The 18,955-nt window shown below is 44.4% G+C and overlaps 1 protein-coding gene across 2 annotated transcripts in view; it reads left to right on the forward strand.

The window, feature by feature from the left end:
* ccnk (cyclin K) overlaps window positions 1-11,720 on the forward strand; it is a 28,022-nt gene extending 16,302 nt beyond the window's left edge. For both annotated transcript variants that reach the window (XM_078234309.1, XM_078234310.1), the window contains exons 7-11: window positions 82-251; window positions 970-1,148; window positions 1,343-1,376; window positions 2,957-3,031; window positions 9,133-11,720. In XM_078234309.1, coding sequence (XP_078090435.1) covers window positions 82-251; window positions 970-1,148; window positions 1,343-1,376; window positions 2,957-3,031; window positions 9,133-9,719 — 1,045 coding nt within the window. In that variant the 3' untranslated portion in view covers window positions 9,720-11,720. The remainder of the gene's footprint in view (window positions 1-81; window positions 252-969; window positions 1,149-1,342; window positions 1,377-2,956; window positions 3,032-9,132) is intronic.
* Window positions 11,721-18,955: the final 7,235 nt, after the last annotated feature.

An 18,955-nucleotide genomic window follows, 5' to 3' on the forward strand; every position in this document is an offset into this window, starting at 1 on the left:
TTATTGCCGATATTTGGTCTATTTCTTGCTGTCATGTACTTTGCTTTGGCTCCTGTGTTAACATACTTTTTTGTCTTGCAGCCTGTGCACCATGCTGTGTCTGCAATGGGAACCGGAGATTATTGCCGTGGCTGTGATGTACCTAGCTGGTAGGCTGTGCAAATTTGAGATCCAGGAGTGGTCAGCTAAGCCCATTTACAGAAGGTGGTGGGAGCAGTTTGTACAGGATGTGCCTGTGGAACTACTGGAAGGTACAGTAAACAGTCCAGACCACAAAAGCAGTGTTGGCAATATGGTGTGTGTGTGTTTCTAGCCTTTCAGTTTTGAGATAACTAGGCCATTTAAAAAAAAATAGAATTGGTTTCCTTATTGAATTTAACCTGAAAAGTTCAAAGTAGATCTTAGTTTCTATTGTGATATACAAGCCATTTAAAAAAAAAAATTTTTTACTCCATTCTTAAAGCCAAAGGTCAGAATGGACTGGGCAAATCCATTCCAAGCTTGCTCCAAAAACTAAATTCAAAATCCAGTTGAATCCAATTTGCTGGCCTTGTTTTCTTTTTACAACATGCCATTGGCTTGTTAAATTTAGTGGTTTAGATTTCGAGCAAACTTTTTAAGAAGGTGGAGAAAGAAAGGAGTTCCTAAAACTTTGTTTAATTGATGGGGTGCTCATAGCACTTCTTAATCCCAGTAAACTAACCCACTGATTTAGTGAGGACTTGAAGATGTTTTTTAAATTGAAACTAATACCCATTTATACTCAAATGAAGCAGCCATATAAATAAAATTAAGGTGCTTCTACTTTGTAATCCAATGCAGTCATTTTAACTTTATCAAAGCTTCAACAAAGTTCAGCTTTGATCCATTGTATAAAATCTATATGCTCAACTTTGTAACTACGTGTTTCTTTTGAAAGACTCTGTACAGTTACAATGACTGATGTCTCTTTTTTTTGGTCTCGTGTAGATATTTGCCATCAGATCCTGGACCTTTATTCCCAGGGGCAACAACAGATGCCCCAGGCACCCCAGCAGCAAATGCCAACAATTCCGAGCTTGGAACAACCGATACCCCCACTCCAGGTGCAGCAGACCAAGAAGCTTTCACCTCAGTCAACACCGCCTCGGCAGATCAAACGACCTGCGGTAAGTGAAGCAATAATAAATAATCTGTACAGTCATTTTCTGCTCGAGCTGTATCCTTGGTGATTAAGGGTGCAGTCTAAGAGCAGAGTGAAACATGCCACTGAGCTCCATTTTATGCCTTTGCAATTTCAGTTGCTATCTATCATATTAGTGCGTTGAATCTAACCTTTTGTATTTGTTCTTCCCTTTGTTAGGTTGCTTCTCCGAAGGAAGATGGCAAGACAATAGGTAGCATTTTTAGACTTTAATCTTCATTGTACTCACATTTTTCATAGTGATTGGACCACATTTGAGTGTGTGTGTGCGTGCGCATTGTCTGTCCCTTGTCACCCGGAGTTGGCAAAGGGTCCATCTTTTTAAATGTAACTACTGTGTTATGGTCCATGGAAGGTAATTATAGCTCAAAAGAGTCAAGTTTACCAAACGACCACCCCCCCCCCCCCGCAAAGAAATTACTAACACAATTTCATTTTTTGTAATTTTTACCTGAACACACGTCAGTGTGAGTTAACATGAATTAACAGGCAAATGATATTTCACATAAAAAGGTAAATTTCGCTAATAGTTGAAACAAAGATACACCTATACCACCATAAACATGCGCGTCACTCCTTGCACAAATGTGGCACTAGAAAGCTACGTAATATGTTGTTCTTCGAAGCAGGGTAGGTCAAGGATTCTGTCCAATAACACCAATTCTCTGAATTTCATTGGTATCATTATCATCAGCAAGGCACACTTCTAAGAACATGGTCTCCCTCTGATTGTCCTGATTGTATAGCTTTCCAAAGTTAACCCCGACCTGCTCCCAGTTTGGCAACTTGTGGAACAGCACCCAGGTCATTAGTGTCTCTGAGCTATGCGCACAGTTTCCCAGCTTTTAGACCTTTTTAGCCTTCATTGCCTTCAAGACCACCTGTCCCTGACTACTTTGAGAGAGATTTAGTGTGTTTTGTTTTCCCTTTTGAAGGTGATCAGCATACAGATACAGTCTCCAGCTCTCCTACTAGTAGCTCTCCTTTGGGTCTGCCAACCACATGGCTTCTGGTCTTAATTTCCTGTTGGTACTGCTTCCAGGTCAAGGTTTTCCATATTTCATGGACCCATGTTTCTTATTAACCAAGAAAATTGCAATTTATCCCTTTACAACTGATTCAAACTTTTAAAAGTATTTTTCAAACGTTCTTAAAAACAATTACAGACTCCACAGACATTTTAAAGAAACTCCAAATTTTCCTTTTGGGTCAAAGGTGGTCACAATTATTTGTGTATGAGTGGATTACCTGGCTATTTCAGAGAACATTGAGTCAATCACACCGTGTGGAGTGAAGTCATTTATCTATTTATTAGTTACAAGTAAGGCTTACACTAACACTGCAATGAAGTTACTGTGAAATTCCCCTCATCGCCACACTCCGGCGCCTGTTCGGGTCAATGCACCTAACCAGCACAGTCAGACTGTGGGAGGAAACTGAAACACCCGGAGGAAACCCACGCAGACATGGGGAGAACGTGCAAACTCCACTCAGACAGTGACCCAAGCCGGGAATCGAACCTTGGTCCCTGGCGCTGTGAGGCAGGAGTGCGAACCACTGTGCCACCATGTGTAGAAAGGCTGGCTAAGAGTAGCACGTTCCCTTCGTTGAAGGACTCAAGTGAACAGTTGGGTTTTAATCGGGTCGTTTTAATGATTTTATTTTCTGGTGCTAGCCTTCAAAATACCAGATTTATTGAAGTCAGTACTTCGTCTTTTTTTATATTTCTGTATGTATCTGAAGTCTAAATGTGTGTTTCTCAACTTTCTACAGAGCTACAGCCTCCTAAGATTCCCAAATTGGAAACCCCACATCCAACACTACCACCAACCAGCCATCCTCCTCCAGGTGAGCTTTTGAATTTCTGTCAGTGGACACTGATACGCCAACAAAATATGGCTGTCTTTACAATTCTATTTTTTTATTTGCTATATATTGCCTGTTTTATAGTTGTTGAATTATTCAGTGTGATGGTTTATTCCAAGCTTAGCATCCTTCAATGTGTTTTTGAGAGCATCGTTGAGTGGGTCGGTTGCGTACAAAGCTTCACCCTTTGGTGAAAGAATATAATAATAATGCAGTTGTGGTTCTTATGCTGACAAATGAACCTGGACTACTTTACATTTGAAGTGTTAATTTTTCCTGTTATATATGGGAGGGGGGATGGATGCTGCACTGTCTGAGGGTTACAACGAAGACACGTCAAGATTTACTTGCCGGTAATGTGGTTTGTGATGTCCTGCGTTTGATGAAAGGTGCTATAGAAAAGCAAGTTGTTCCTGTCATTCTGAAATGGAATTAAACAGCTCAGCCTCTCGGCAGTGATTATAAATAATATTCGCCTCAATTGAGTTAACACCGCCTTGTTTTATTCCCTTTGTGTCTGATGGATAAAAGGGAAAAAAATGTTTCTATTGCATTCACCGTTTTTCCATTCCATGTCCCCACATCAAGGCAGGGTGGAGAAATCCCGGTGGGCCGGTGAGATTGGAGGAGGAGGAGAGTATGAGCTAGTGAGATGGGAGTTTTGGGGAGTGGAAGCTGAATAAGGGAGGACATGAGTCAGTGAGTAGGGGAGCTGAGTGGAATAGTAGCATGAGAGTGATGGGAAGCAGATTGGGAATGGGAGGGAAGGTGTGCAGGGGAGTTGTGGGATTGGGGAAGGGCTCAGAGGGCATGAGTGGACGACTGGTAGGTTGGGAAGGACAAGAGTGATGGGGATAGAAGGCCGAGTGGGGCGGGTTGAGTGGGATGGGAGGATGTCTAAGAGGGGATGGGAGTGATTGCCTGGAATTGAACCACAGTACTTTAGCTGAGGCCTAACTGGTATTTTATAAAGATTTAGCATAGCTTTCTTGCTTTTGTTCTCTATTTCTTTATTAATGAAGCCAAGTGTCGCCCTTTTGTAAACAGCCTTCTTGTCCTGACACAGATTTGCGTACTTCCACCCCGCATGTGTCTCTGTTCCTGCAACCCCTTAAAATGTTACCATTGAGTTCATGTTACCTTTTTGAGTAGTGTTCCAATAAGCATTTTCTTCTATATAAGTGTTTTACTGGTGCATTTTTAGGGTTCTAAAGCCCCCTGTGATTACACAAAGATTCAAACTTCATAGCCCTTCTTGAAAAGCAGGTCAATCGGTAGTTAACTTTGTGGCCGAATTATACCAGCTTTCAGAACACTGTGAATTCGGAGCAGTTTTAAAAGATGTGCTTAGAGATGGGCTGGTCCGCGGCATTAACGAGGACAGCGTTCAGCGTTGGTTGTTGAGTGAAGCCACGCTTACCTTTAAGAAGACTAGAAATTTCCTAGGGCATGGAAACGACTGCCAGCGAGGCTGAAGATATTCGGGAGGCTAATGTTCGTGTCCAGGAGGGGCACTGCACCAAGTACAGAAAGAAGCTGCAAGGTGAAAGCAGTGGTTTGTTTTAGGTGTGGAGGGCCACATTGTGTGAATCATTGCAAGTTTGCGGTCGCTGTTTGTCACGGATGCAATAAGAAGGGATATTTAGCAAAGAAATGCAAGGATGTGAATGGCAAGGCCAAAGCTGAGCAATAAAATTTAAACTCAAGGGAGCATCAAGCAGCTACTCGCTATGTGGAAAACTCAGCAGGAAGAGGTGTACTGTTACAACATGTTGAATGTTAATGAGGTCTAAGAGGAGCCAATTTATACTCTGGTTGCCGTTGGAAAGCAAATCAAGGTGAAAATGGACACCGTAGCCTCTACATCCTGTAATTAGTGAAAAGGCCTACAAGTTGAGATGAGATTCTAACCGAGCACCAGCATGTACTCCGGCAGACATCAAACTTTGGAAGTATGCTGGAGAGTCCATTCCGTTACTTAGGGCGGAAGTCAATATTGCGTGTAACAGTCAAGAAGCAAGGGCACGCTTCCTTGTGTTCAAAGAGAAGGGGTCGAGTTTGCTCGGGTGAGATCAAGCACACAAAGGTGACTGAAAATGGTGTTAAGATGTTTCCGGATGTTCAAGGATGAACTGGGTACATTGCTTGTATGTAGCTCTCAGGCTCTCCGTGTTTTTTTCAAGCCCAGAACCGTGCCCAATGCCGTGAGAAGGAAAGTGGAGGAGGAGTTGGAATGGCTGTGAAGACTTGGAAATATTGAGTCTATTCAGTTTTCTCATTGGGCAGCTCCAACCATTCCTGTCTTTAAAATAATGATACGGTGTGTATATGTGGTGAATACAAGCTCACCATAAACCAGGTTTCCAAGTTCAATGCTTACCAATACTTAGGATGGAAGATTTGTTTCCAACTCTTGTGGAGGTGGGGGGGGGTTCCAACTCTTGTGGAGGTGGGGGGGGGGGGGTTTCAAAGCTGGACTTGAGCTGGTATATCCATAACTCTTGCTAGAGGAAGATTCAAAGCAGTAAGTCACCATCAGCGCGCATAAAAGGTTGTTCAAATATAATCGTTTGGTTTTTGGCGTATCCTCCACTCCAGTGATCTTTCAAAGGATGATGGACAACCTGTTGCAAGGCATTTCTCAGGTTGCAGTCTACTTGGATGACATCTTAATTATAGGGAAGACTGCAGATCAAGTTTTAAAAAGGCTTTCAATGATGTGAAAGCACTGCTTCAATCAGTTAATCTTGTCTATTTTGATTCAGACGTGGAACTTATCCTGTCGTGCAATGGCTTTCCCTACAGTGGTGTGGGGGGCGGTACTTCTCACCTAATGGAGAACGGTCCAGAAAGTCTGTTGGTTTTGCATCCAGGATGTTGACCCCCGAAAGGCTGAAAAGGGATATTCACAGTTGGACAAAGAGGGTCTAGCTATTGTTTTTGTGGTGAAAAGATTCCATCGGTACCTCTATCGTCGCTTGTTCACCATAGGTACTGACCAAGCTGCTGATGCGTCTTTTCAGTAAGCTGAAATGTATTCTTTCCATGGCCTCAGCAAGAATTCAGCACTGGGTGGTTACATTGTTAGCTTATCAGTACAATATCCTGTACAGAGTGAGGAAAGACAGTGCAAATGCAGACGCGGCGAGTCATCACCCTTTGTTGAATTTACCATCTAAGATGTTGTGTCCTTCTGAGACGACTTTCTTACTGGAAAGACTTACCCAATCTCCAGTGAGTGCTAAGCAAATTGAGCAGTGAACGGATAGAGATCCTATCCTATCTCAAGTCGAGATTTCTGATGCAAGGATGGGCAACCACTATTGATGAGTTGCGACCTAATGTGAAGCATAAGAGTGAGTTAAGTGTGCAGGATGGATGCACACTGTGGGGGTCAAGAGTGGTCGTTCCACCGCCTGGTCATTCACAAGTCATGGATGGAATTCATGAGGCTCATCCAGGTGCTCTGGAGTCCAGCCAGGTTATATGTTTGGTAGCCTAATATGGATCTGGACTTGGAGAAGAAGGTGAAATCCTGTTCCGCTTGTCAGATAAATCAGAAGATGGTGCCACCAGCACCACTTCATCCATGGGAGTACAGTCCAAACTTCATGTGGACTTTGCGGGACCTTTCATGAGCCACATGTTTTTGGTTGTCGTTGACATGCACTCAATGGTTCAAAGCAACACATGAGTAATACTTCGGCCCCTGTGACAATTGCGAAACTGTATCAAATCTTTACAGCTCATGGTCTACTAGGTTCTCTTGTTTCAGACAACAGCACTACAAGTTTCAAGAATTCATGCAAAAGAATGGTATATGCCATGCACATACTGCGCTGTTTCTTCCAGCTTCGAATGGTTTGGCGGAGTGAGCTGTTCAAGCTCCGAAGGAGGGATTGTAGAGAATGGCAGATGATACTTGAGTACAAAGCTCTCAAGATTTTTAGTCCAATATTGTATCATGCCACAATCCACTTCAGGGCTTTCTCCAGCGGAATTGTTGCTAGGTAGAAAGCCAAAGTCTCATCTGGATCTGCCTCATCCAGACCTCAGAGCAAAGCTGGGCAGGAAACAAAAGAAACAATAGGAGGGACATGACTACAGCACCAAAGAGAGTCAGTTCAAACAGGGTGATCAGGTCGACATCAGGAACCTTAGTAGTAACCAGAGATCGTTACCAGGAATAATTTTAAACCAGAATGGTCTGGTATCTTGGGTTGTGAGACTGCAACACGGAAGAGTTGCTTGCAGACACCAAGAACACGCTTGTTTACATTATGACTAAGACTCAGGAAAATTTTGAGTCAGTTACTGTTAACGTAGCGGAAGGTAGTGCTGCTGTCGGTGTTCACCGGGATGTGGTTCCTGTGTTTCCAGGTTTGCCAGTTGACTCTGCTGGGGGAGGGGAAGAGAACCATTCACGTACAGATTCTTAATCTACCTCTTCACCTATGATTCCAAAGATTCACTAGCGGTATTGTGTTGGTCACAACGTAACCACAAAGCTGCTGACGGACATGCCAATAGTTAAGATATTTCTTTTGTTGTATTTCTGCCCTGATGGAGGACTGAATTTTATGGGGGGTGGGTGATGGAGTTAGTGTTCTTATAAGCCATTTCTCCTGCGTAATTGTTCTACTGACACCTGAGTGTTCTGAGCATATGCTGGTCTTGGAGGGCTTTTCAATCTGCAAGCATGTTCTGCAAGCAAGACCTGTTTTACTTGTGTTCCTGATTTCATAGTACTGTTCTGCTGAGTTACTGTTATTGTTAAACTTTGTCATTTTATTTATAAAGAAAATTCTTTTAAACAATGCTTTCAACTACCTTTATTGTAGTCTCAAGTTACCACATCTTTCGTCATGTTTCCTACTGTAATGTACCACTTCACACTTCTCTGCTCAATTTGATTTGCCATGTGTCTCCACATTTCACCAGTCAGTGTTTTCCTGATAGTGGGGAAGGGCAATGGGTTCACCAGGTAAACCAGGTATTTGAGGATAGAACTGGAGCCTTGTATTTACACACTTCCAAGCTTTCATTTACACCTCCAATCGAACCTGGTTTCAACCGGTTCCTAATGCTCCTTAAGTAAAGTTAATTTATTAATTACAAGTAGGCTTACATTAACACTGCAATTAAGTTACTGTGAAAATCCCCTCGTCGCCACATTCCGGCACCTGTTCAGATACACAAAGGGAGAATTTAGCATGGTCAATACACCTAACCAGCTCATCTTCTGGACTGTGGGAGGAAACCGGAGCACCCAGAGGAAATCCGCACAGTCACGGGGAGAAGGTGCAGACTCCGCACAGACAGCGACCCAAGCCAGGAATCGAACCCAGGTCCCTGGTAGCAGTGCTAACCATTCTGCCACTGTGCCACCCATAGAGATATAAGCACAGGTGAAACCCCAGTTAGCACCCACCACCTGAATACAATTGGGCATCCAATAAATGCACAACTAACAAGTGAGACAGAGCTGATCAAAAGAGAAAATAATCTGTCGATCTGATGAGATTGATTTGAGACAAATGCAGTAGACAATTCCATCCTTACAAACATTGGGAAATGGTGAGCACGTCGCAGAAAAATCAAAGGACATCCAGTTGTCAAACGATGTGCACCCACATGATTCCAGATTCATCCCCACATTTCCCGAAGCACCAAATCATACTGCGTGTAATTCTAGTTGTTTTGAAACTTGTTCAAGTTTGCTATGAATGATCAGGAGGTGGTTAGACTGGGCTGGGCTTAATTCCAAAGTATGTAGATGACATGACACTTGGGGATGTGGTAAGCAATGAGACTCCAGTATAACACTGATTCCTTGCTGAAATGTGGTTCCACACTTTGATCGAGCTTTGCAGCCATTCCCATTGCTTCATGTTTGAGAGAAGCTGGTTGACCTTATTAATCGTTACAGCAATGTTTCTGTTTGTGCGTCTGCTGATTGTTATCTGTCTCTTTTTTTTTCTCTCCCCAAACAAGTAATGCTGCATACTGTGTTCATGTACAAAGTCACTCTACATTTGTCAAGTGTTTGAAGATAAAATGTGCCTCTCTTTATTAACTTGCAGAACGCAAACCATCCATAAGTACAGGGGCCAGCATTATAGAAAGTGAACCACCTTCAACAGGAAACTCCTCTGAAGTGGCCAAAGCCTCCATCCCACCGCCTCTTCATCCTCCTACTGTACATCAGCAGCCACAGATTCCCCAACGACCCCCACCCGCCGCAGCCTACATAATGGGAATGTCGACAACGAGCTCCTACATGTCAGGGGAAGGTTTCCAGAGTTTGCAATCTATGATGAAGACTGACGGACCCTCTTACGGAAACATACCATCTTATGGACCGCCGACTCATGTCCCTTACCATCCACATGTTTACCCCAATCCATCAGTGCCGCCTCCCACAAATTATCCACCCAACATCCCCCCTCCTACTCCAGGATATCCTCCGCCAGGGTACAACCCTACTTACTTGCCCCCTCCTCGGATTCCCCCTGCTCACACAGTGCCTCCTCCGCCAGCACTGGGTCTTCCACCAACCAGCTACCCCCCTCCCACAGTACCGCCTGGGGGGCAGCCTCCTGGGCCACCTCCGCCGCCACCAGGCATGCCGCCTGTGGCCGGGCTGACTCGGGGAGGTTGGTTGAGGTAATGGATGTTTTGGACATTGGTAATTGGCGAATGAGGTTTGGTTTCTGAGATTGGGGTGGCCCCAAAATGAACCAGGCATATGGTTCCCATTGACTTCCCACATCTGGGCTACAATAATGCTTATCGTTCAATAGTTGTATATACTTCAGTTTTATTTTCTGCCGTACATTCTGAGTTTCTAAGGTACAGGTGAGTGAAAAGGAGCTTCCTCATCGCCTGTGTTTAGCCAGCTTTCTCTCCCTCTCCCTCCCTCCCACCCCAAATGTGCTCCTGCAACTTGTTCTATCAGTTGCTGTTGCTTCCAGTTAAAATGCGTCGGCTCTTGAAGCAGCTGAGTGAAATTATCTGGCAAATCAGTGACCAGATGTTTCTTAATATGTGACAGAAGTTTTCCTCTTCTCTCTCCTTGCCAAGCAGTTTTTGGCCCACTAATGTCCCTGTTGGAACTTTGCAAAAGGTGGTAACCAAGCCAATGGAAGAGGAGAGAATGAATTGGGGGTGGGGGAGTAAAGACTCCAGCTTTGTATTGTGTTCTGTACTAGATCTGTCTCTGGCTATGAAGATTATGTGAATGGAATCTCATTGTACTGACTTCCAGTGCAGGTTACGAACCTCCAATAAATACATACTTGAGAGCCAGTAAGAGTTTTTCCAATGTAATATGTTCTTGCCACTTTTCCAAAGGCAACAATAACAGACACCCTGTTGCCTCTTCATCCATTAGCTCAGACAGTCACTGATGGAAGACTTAAAACCGTGGAAAGTTATCCCTAAACCTGATGTGCTCTCCCTGGTGTGGATTTCATCAAAGCTTGAGAAAATGCTGGAAAATCTCAGCAGGTCTGGCAGCATCTGTAAGGAGAGAAAAGAGCTGATGTTTTGAGTCCAGATGACCCTTTGTCAAAGCTTTGGTGATTCTTGCATCCTCATTGTTATTTCCATCCCCCCTCACCCCCTCCTGCTCACGTCCCCATTTCCAAGCAAAGGTACAGGTGATTTTCTCTCCCAGAACCATGCTTATTACCCCAGGTGATGTTAGCAGCTGTTCTACCTTTTAGGGGGTGTCATCATCCCCGTGTTTGATCCTGGCCTCCGGATAAGGAACAGGAGCCCCTGTGGTTAAATTTCTAACTCTTCCCTTGCTGGCCCCCAGTGCAAGGAAGCGAAGGCCAATTCTCGTGCCCTGATTGTTGCATCAGCTGTGACTTGCATACAAACAGCACAAGTGTTGGCTCTGCCCCAGAAACCCATCAAGTTATGATTTTGCCTGTTTTACTCTCTAATTTGTTGGTTTAAAAAAAAAAGCAAATAATTGCAGTTTTGTTTTATATGGATAGATTTGTTACCCTGAAAAGGTGGGATTAATCTCTGGGTATTGTATTCGGTAGCTTTTTTTTCACCTCCCAGGGCTGCTGCTGTTGGAACCTTCACGTTGTCTTTCAGTGGAAGAACCAAAAAAGAAAAGTCTGGGGCAGTGAACTCTCTGCCCTGGTTTGAGAAAGCAGTCCCACATCGTTGCTGCTGTGACCAGAAGGACATTTCTACTTCCTCTGATATGTCTGCTTGTGTTTAAAAAGAAAACGTAATTGTATGTGAACTTTACTAACTTCTCAAAAAGTGTAATAAGAATGCGTCTTTATGCTGGTCAAGTGATCATTTGTTCCAGCCAACCTGACAGATTTAAACCAATGCTATTCTTGGGATTAGATCTCAATTGGAACAGTCCACTCACAGTTGGCAACTCGAAGCTGGTCTTATTCACCCCCCCCCCCCCATTTAGTTTAAATCCTCTTTCTCCAGTTACCGGACGCAACTTGAAAATAAGAATTCCATGTAATTTACTCTTTCTCTATAGGCTGTTTGTCTATAGGTAGAATTAAGTTTATTTTTCCAAAAAGTATCAAAGCCTGAATGTAACATATGAGATTGTACTGTGAGCTGGTCATTGACCATTGTATTGTACATTTAGTGGCTATCGTAGCCTAATAAATTTGCTATCAGAGCTGCTGTGTCCACTTATTATGAAAAAAACTTTTTGTTGCCTCACAGGAGCTGCACGGAAGGTTTAGCACAAATTTGGGATATCTGGTAATTAGATCCGAGTTGAACGAATTATTGATCTGCACGTGGACTGGATGTAACCAGTCTGTCAGCAAAAAGAATTAGAAACAGATGAGGAATAGGCTTAAACTGACTGCATCTCCCATCGCAATGGTCCTGCACGTGGGAGATTTTTCCCCAAGAACTCAAACTGATTTTCTTCCAAAATCCACAGGTTAATTTTGGATTCTCTTCCAATTTGCTCTCTCCCTTCCTCTCAAAGGTGCTGGCTCCTGCTGTGCATTCCATGGTTCATTTATCAGTGTCACAAATAGGCTTAAATTAACACTGCAATGAAGTTACTGTGAAAATCCCCTAGTTGTCACACTCCGGCGCCTGTTCAGGTACACTGAGGGCGAATTTAGCATGGCCAATGCACCAGACCACCACATCTTTGGACTGTGGGAGGAAACAGGAGCACCCAGAGGAAACCCGCACAGACACGGGGAGAACCTGCAGACTCCGCACAGACAGTGATCCCAAGCCGGGAATCAAATCCAGGTCCCTGGCACTGTGCTGCCCAAGTGCCAGAACACACTCATTCATTACCTTGCCTAAAAAGTCGTACAGATTCCTGGACCACCTTGCCCCACATCTACATGTTTCTGTCTTCTGGAGATGTTGCTGAGTAAGACAGTCCAGTAGGAATTCTGAATCTTTTGTGTGTGCACTGATGAAAGTGTAATGGCGAATACCACGTGCAGGTCTGTATTCAAGATTACAGTTGTAACTGGATGACCTAGTGAATTAGACACTGGCCCTGGGAGCTGGGTCCATAGCATTATTGCTTGTTTCACCATTTGTTTACTGAGGCATTAGGTGTCCTTTCAATACTGCTGCCCATGGAATATGCTTTGATCAATGTGGGTGTCTGCATGCGTCACACCAGAAGGGCAGTATTAGATGTTGAAGGATCTATCTTGGGTGGAAGCCCAAGCTTTGAGTCTCTGAAGTGAATAAATAGCTTTTAATAGTTCAGTTACAGCAATAGATAGCACAATCCATCGTCTCTAAGAGCTGGTGTTTAGTGAGAGCAACATGGTCATTTTGTTTTAGAAGTTTCCTTAATTTTATGTTCTTTTTAACTCTGCCACTTTTATGTTAAATAGTTTTCAGTTGATAATCCTTTGCAAAACGGCATCTGGAAGCATGGGTGGTTATCGGAGATTTTTAACTCTACTACACAGAAGCGCACAATGGGAAGGGGGAAATGAACGGACAGTACTTTGGGCGGCACGGTGCACAGTGGTTAGCACTGCTGCCTCACAGCTCCAGGGACCCAGGTTCAATTCCTGGCTTGGGTCAATGTCTGTGTGGAGTTTGCACATTCTCTCCGTGTCTGCATGGGTTTCCTCCGGGTGCTCCGGTTTCCTCCCACAGTCCAAAGATGTGTGGGTTAGGTTGATTGGCCATGCTGAATTGACCCTAGCATCAGGGGGAATTAGCTGGATAAATATGTGGGGTTACGGGAATAGGATCTGGGTGCAGACCCGATGGGCTGAATGGTTTCCTTCTGCACTGTAGGGTTTCTATGAACTACTTGACTCTGGATTAGCAGAACATCCCAGTGGGGGAACTGAGGTGAGAGAATCTCCAGCGTTCAACCCCTTATTCCCATTACACCTGAGGATTGGAAAATCATGGGCTTGGATATGCACCTTACTCTTTGTTGCATTCCTGTAGATCGGGAATGCTGAAGTGGGAATTATTTTAACGTTATCTAAAGTAGAGTTAAACTTTATTATCGCTAATTTAAAGGGTTACGGGAAAGGGATGCACTATATGGGACTAAATTAGGCAAGAAATGAGATTAAATGGGTAAAAGCAAATTACTGCGGATGCTGGAATCAGAAAAGAAACAAAATGCTGGGAAAACTCAGCAGGTCTGAATGTCAGTTCTGTTCTCTCCACAGGTGCGGTCAGAGCCACTGAGATTTTCCAGCATTTTCTGTTTTTGTAACTTATTGGGTATGTGGGACAAAATTAGGGAGTATATGGAATTAAATTAACCAAATGGATATATGGGATTAGATTAGGGAGTATAAGGGCGGCACAGTGGTTAGCACTGCTACCTCTGCCATGAACCGGGGTTTGATTCTCGGCTTGGATCACTTGTCTGGAGTTTGCACGTTCTTCCTGTATCTGCGTGGATGTCCTCTGGGTGCTCCAGTTTCCTCTCACAGTCCAAAGACGTGCTGGTTAGGTGCATTGGCCATGATAAATTGTCCCTTAGTGCCCGACCAGGTGCCGGAGTGTGGCGGCTAGGGGATTTTCACGGAAACTTCATTGCAGTGTTAGTAAGCCTACATGTGACTAATAAATAAATGACTTTAAAATATGGAATTAATCAAATGGGTATATGGGACTAAATTAGGGAGCTATTTATGAACTGAATGGCCCTGTATAATTCAGGATTGTGTCTTGGATGCATTTTCAGTTGATTTTCTGCATGTTATTTCGTATCTCCAGCCTTTGTGCTGTGACATCGTTTCTGAGAGAGAGAGAGAGCTGGATGGATTTGTCCAATTTATCCAACAAATTGTAAATTCCACCCCTCACCCTAACAAAAAAGGCACTGGTGCAAATAAACACAATCTGAAGGAAGGATGGGATGGTGCAGGCTATATCATACACTGCCTCATCAATCCTATTCTGCTTCTAACCAGGGTTCAAATATCTCCCAATAAACATGGCAAGTGATTTGCTTGCTGTTGCGGAATATACACTTTGTAATGTGTATTTTTATTCAGCAGGGGGCGCATCGGTATCACAAAGTAAGGTCGATGAACTAGGATTATTCTGCATTGTGTGTCGTTCAAATCATCTTTAATTTGTTAATGATAGGAAACAGCAGCTGTAACTGGGAGTTGCTGTGGCAACTGGCACTTTTACATACATGTTGTAGTCCAGAGCAATGACTCGTGATGATGGAAGCTCCAGTTTTGTTGCCCTCACATTGGGCTGATTCGGAATCTCTCCTGTTGGTAACTACCTGTCATTGGGAGGATTTACAAGCTGCATTAATAGCGTACCTTCCTTGACTAGCGAGTCCTGGAGTGGGACTTGAACCTGGAGCTTCTGATTCAGCAACAGGCACGCTCCCCACTGCACTACACAACCACCTCAGACATAATTGGGACAAATGCAGGAAAATCTGATTTGCGTGCTTTTAGTGGTAGTTATAGCCGATGCAGACCTGATGGGCCGAAGGGCCTTTCTTTGCACTGTATGACTCTATAATGATGCAAGTAAAAATGGATAACCTAAAGCATAAATATAAAGGCAATGTGGTTGACTCTCAACTGCCCTCAGGCAACGAGGTATGGGCAATAAATGCTGTAAGAAGTTTAACAACACCAGGTTAAAGTCCAACAGGTTTATTTGGTAGCAAAAGCCACACAAGCTTTCGAAACTCTAAGCCCCTTCTTCAGGTGAGTGGGAATTCTGTTCACAAACAGAGTTTATAAAGACACAGACTCAATTTACATGAATAATGGTTGGAATGCGAATGCTTACAACTAATCAAGTCTTTAAGAAACAAAACAATGGGAGTGGAGAGAGCATCAAGACAGGCTAAAAAGATGTGTATTGTCTCCAGACAAGACAGCCAGTGAAACTCTGCAGTCCACGCAACTGTGGGCATTACAAATAGTGTGACATGAACCTAATATCCCGGTTGAGGCCGTCCGCGTGTGTGCGGAACTTGGCTATCAGTTTCTGCTCAGCGACTCTGCGCTGTCGTGTGTCGCGAAGGCCGCCTTGGAGAACGCTTACCCGAATATCAGAGGCCGAATGCCCGTGACCGCTGAAGTGCTCCCCAACAGGAAGAGAACAGTCTTGCCTGGTGATTGTCGAGCGGTGTTCATTCATCCATTGTCGCAGCGTCTGCATAGTTTCCCCAATGTACCATGCCTCGGGACATCCTTTCTTGCAGCGTATCAGGTAGACAACGTTGGCCGAGTTGCAAGAGTATGTACCGTGTACCTGGTGGATGGTGTTCTCACGTGAGATGATGGCATCTGTGTCGATGATCCGGCACGTCTTGCAGAGGTTGCTGTGGCAGGGTTGTGTGGTGTCTTGGTCACTGTTCTCCTGAAGGCTGGGTAGTTTGCTGCGGACAATGGTCTGTTTGAGGTTGTGCGGTTGTTTGAAGGCAAGAAGTGGGGGTGTGGGGATGGCCTTGGCGAGATGTTCGTCTTCATCAATGACATGTTGAAGGCTCCGGAGGAGATGCCGTAGCTTCTCCGCTCCGGGGAAGTACTGGACAACGAAGGGTACTCTGTCCACTGTGTCCCGTGTTTGTCTTCTGAGGAGGTCGGTGCGGTTTTTCGCTGTGGTGCGTTGGAACTGTTGATCAATGAGTCTAGCGCCATATCCTGTTCTTCTGAGGGCACCTTTCAGCGTCTGGAGGTGTCCGTTGCGATCCTCCTCATCCGAGCAGATCCTGTGTATTCGGAGGGCTTGTCCGTAGGGGATGGCTTCTTTAACGTGTTTAGGGTGGAAGCTGGATAAATAAATGCTGGCCAGCCAGCGACACCCGTGTCCCACAAATGAATTTAAACAAAATTCACCTCACTTGTATTATTATGAATAGTTACACTCAGATCTTGTGCCCCTGCAAGCACCCCCCCCCCCCCTCCTCCCCCCAGGGCAAACCCCCCAACACAGCTGAAGCATGGTTTCAGAAGCTGCATCAGCTTTGTGGAACTGTTCTTCATCTGCCAAAGTGCCTGTGTGCTATTCAACCATGGGAGTGTCACAGCTAAGTCAGGTCATGCCCTCACCTGGCATCCGTACGTCTACCAGGAGACGCTGAAGTGCAATCAGAAGCAGACTTGATCCCCTCTATCCCAGCGTATTGAAGCCAAACATGGGTTCAGCTGGTTCACAAGTGTACCTAAGTTCAGCAAACACCTGAGACTTTTATTATTCATTCATTGGGTTTTTTTTAAATACTTTTCCAATTCAATCAAATCAAATCCAATTCAGAGTCTCAACAAGTTGAGACATTTCAGATCCAGGCTGACAAGACAGGGCGAGCGACCAAACCACCCTGTCCTGGGCCTGATCTACATGAGCCAAGCTGATTGGAGAAGGGGGAGGCTCCTCCTCCAACACTTGAGCTCATTTGCATCTTAGCCAAAAGGCCGAGATGCCACTTTAAAAAATTGCTTCATATGAAACATATGAAGCTTCAGTGTAACCTAATGACCGCAACCAAGTGCTGCCGACCACACTACACTTTATCTTAGCCAAAAGGTTCATTCATTGGGTTTATGGTTGTCACTGGCTGGGCCAGCATTTGTTGCCCATCTCTGAGGACATTTAAGAGTCAACCACATTGCTGTGGATCTGGAGTCACATGTAGGCCAGACTGGGTAAGGACAGCAGATTTCCTTCCCTAAAGGACATTAGTGAACCATATGCTCTTTTGTGACAATTCACAATGGTTTCATGGTCGTCACTTTTGAATCCAGATTTTTATTGAATTCAAATTTTATCAGCTGCCATGGTGGGATTCGAACCCGGTTCTCCAGAGAATTATCTTGGGTCTCTGGATTATTAGTCCAGTGACAACACCACTACGCTACTGCTTGCCCTTAAGCACTTTAATGTTTCTTGTCTCTCTGGAGCAATACCTCAATGGGTTGGTGCATTTAATCCTTATAAAAAATTTTAAAGCTTATTTATTAGTGTCACAAGCAGGCTTACATTAACACTGCATTGAAGTTACTGTGAAAATGCCCGAGTCGCCACACTCCGGCGCCTGTTCGGGTACACTGAGGGAGAATTTAGCACGGCCAATGCACCTAACCAGCACATCTTTCAGACTGTGGGAGGAAACCAGAGCACCCGAAGGAAACCCATACAGAAACAGGGAGAATGTGCAGACTCCGCACAGACAGTGACCCAAGGCAGGAATCGAACTTGGGTCCCTGGCACTGAGGCAGCAGTGCTAACCACTGTGCCACCGTGCCAGCCAAATGGGGCACAATATTGTATTTATTCCCCATAACCACTTCTCTGGCCATGGAGTGGGGAGGGGGGGTATGATTCTAGCACATCAGTCTCTAGACTTTCCATTATCCTTTCCTCGTGTAATCAGAAAATAGTTCCATTGTAGAATCCTACAGTGCAGAAGGAGGCCATTTGGCCCATCGAGTCTGCACCGACAACAATTCCACCCAAGCCTTATACCCATAACTCCACTTATTTACACTGCTAATCCCTCTAACAGGGACAATTTAGCATAGCCAATCAACCTAACCCGCACATCTTTGGACTGTGGGAGGAAACCGGAGCACCCGGAGGAAACCCACGCAGACACGGGAAGAATGTGCCAACTCCACACAGTCACCCAAGGCCGGAATCAAACCTGGGTCCCTGGTGCTGTGAGGTGGCAATGCTAACCACTGTGCCACCCATAGCTAGACATCATAAAATTTTGAGTGGCTTCTAAAGCGCATGAGATTTTCAACATCGAATTACAGCTTTAAACAAAATCATTTGGTCCTTTTGTTGGATTAAGTGGATTGATTTTAATTGTTGAAGCCCATTCTTATTAGTAGTAGATGCATAATAAGGGATCTTGTGACAATATTTTAAAAAGTTGTCTCTTTTGAGTGTTGGAGAACATCCCTTGGTCAACACTTCTGTCCAACATCCAAAAGAGAATATTTGGTTAACTTTCTCATTTGTTGTCCAAGGAATCACACAATGACTAGACGTCAACCATTAGTTAATTGGCTCTGAAGCAATTAGCAAACTGAGGATGTGAAAGGTGCTATGTAAATCTAAGTCTTTAGTGGACAGTTGTTTAACACATATGTTGAATTAATATGGTGACAATCAGAATGGTAGAATATTAATCGCAGACTGAATGGGCAGTTGCCACATTTCTTGCTCCTGAATGGGCTTTTCTGTAAAGTTAAAGTTCATTTATTAGTATCACAAGTAGGCTTACATTAACATTGCAATGAAGTTACTGTGAAAATCTCCTAGTCGCCACACTCCAGCACCTGTTCGGGTACACTGAGGGAGAATTTAGCACGGCCAATGCACCTAACCAGCACGTCTTTCGGACTGTGGGAGGAAACCGGAGCACCCGGAGGAAACTCACGCAGACACAGGGAGAAT

The sequence above is a fragment of the Mustelus asterias genome, chromosome 18 (assembly GCF_964213995.1).
Source record: "Mustelus asterias chromosome 18, sMusAst1.hap1.1, whole genome shotgun sequence".
Lineage (NCBI taxonomy): Eukaryota > Metazoa > Chordata > Chondrichthyes > Carcharhiniformes > Triakidae > Mustelus > Mustelus asterias.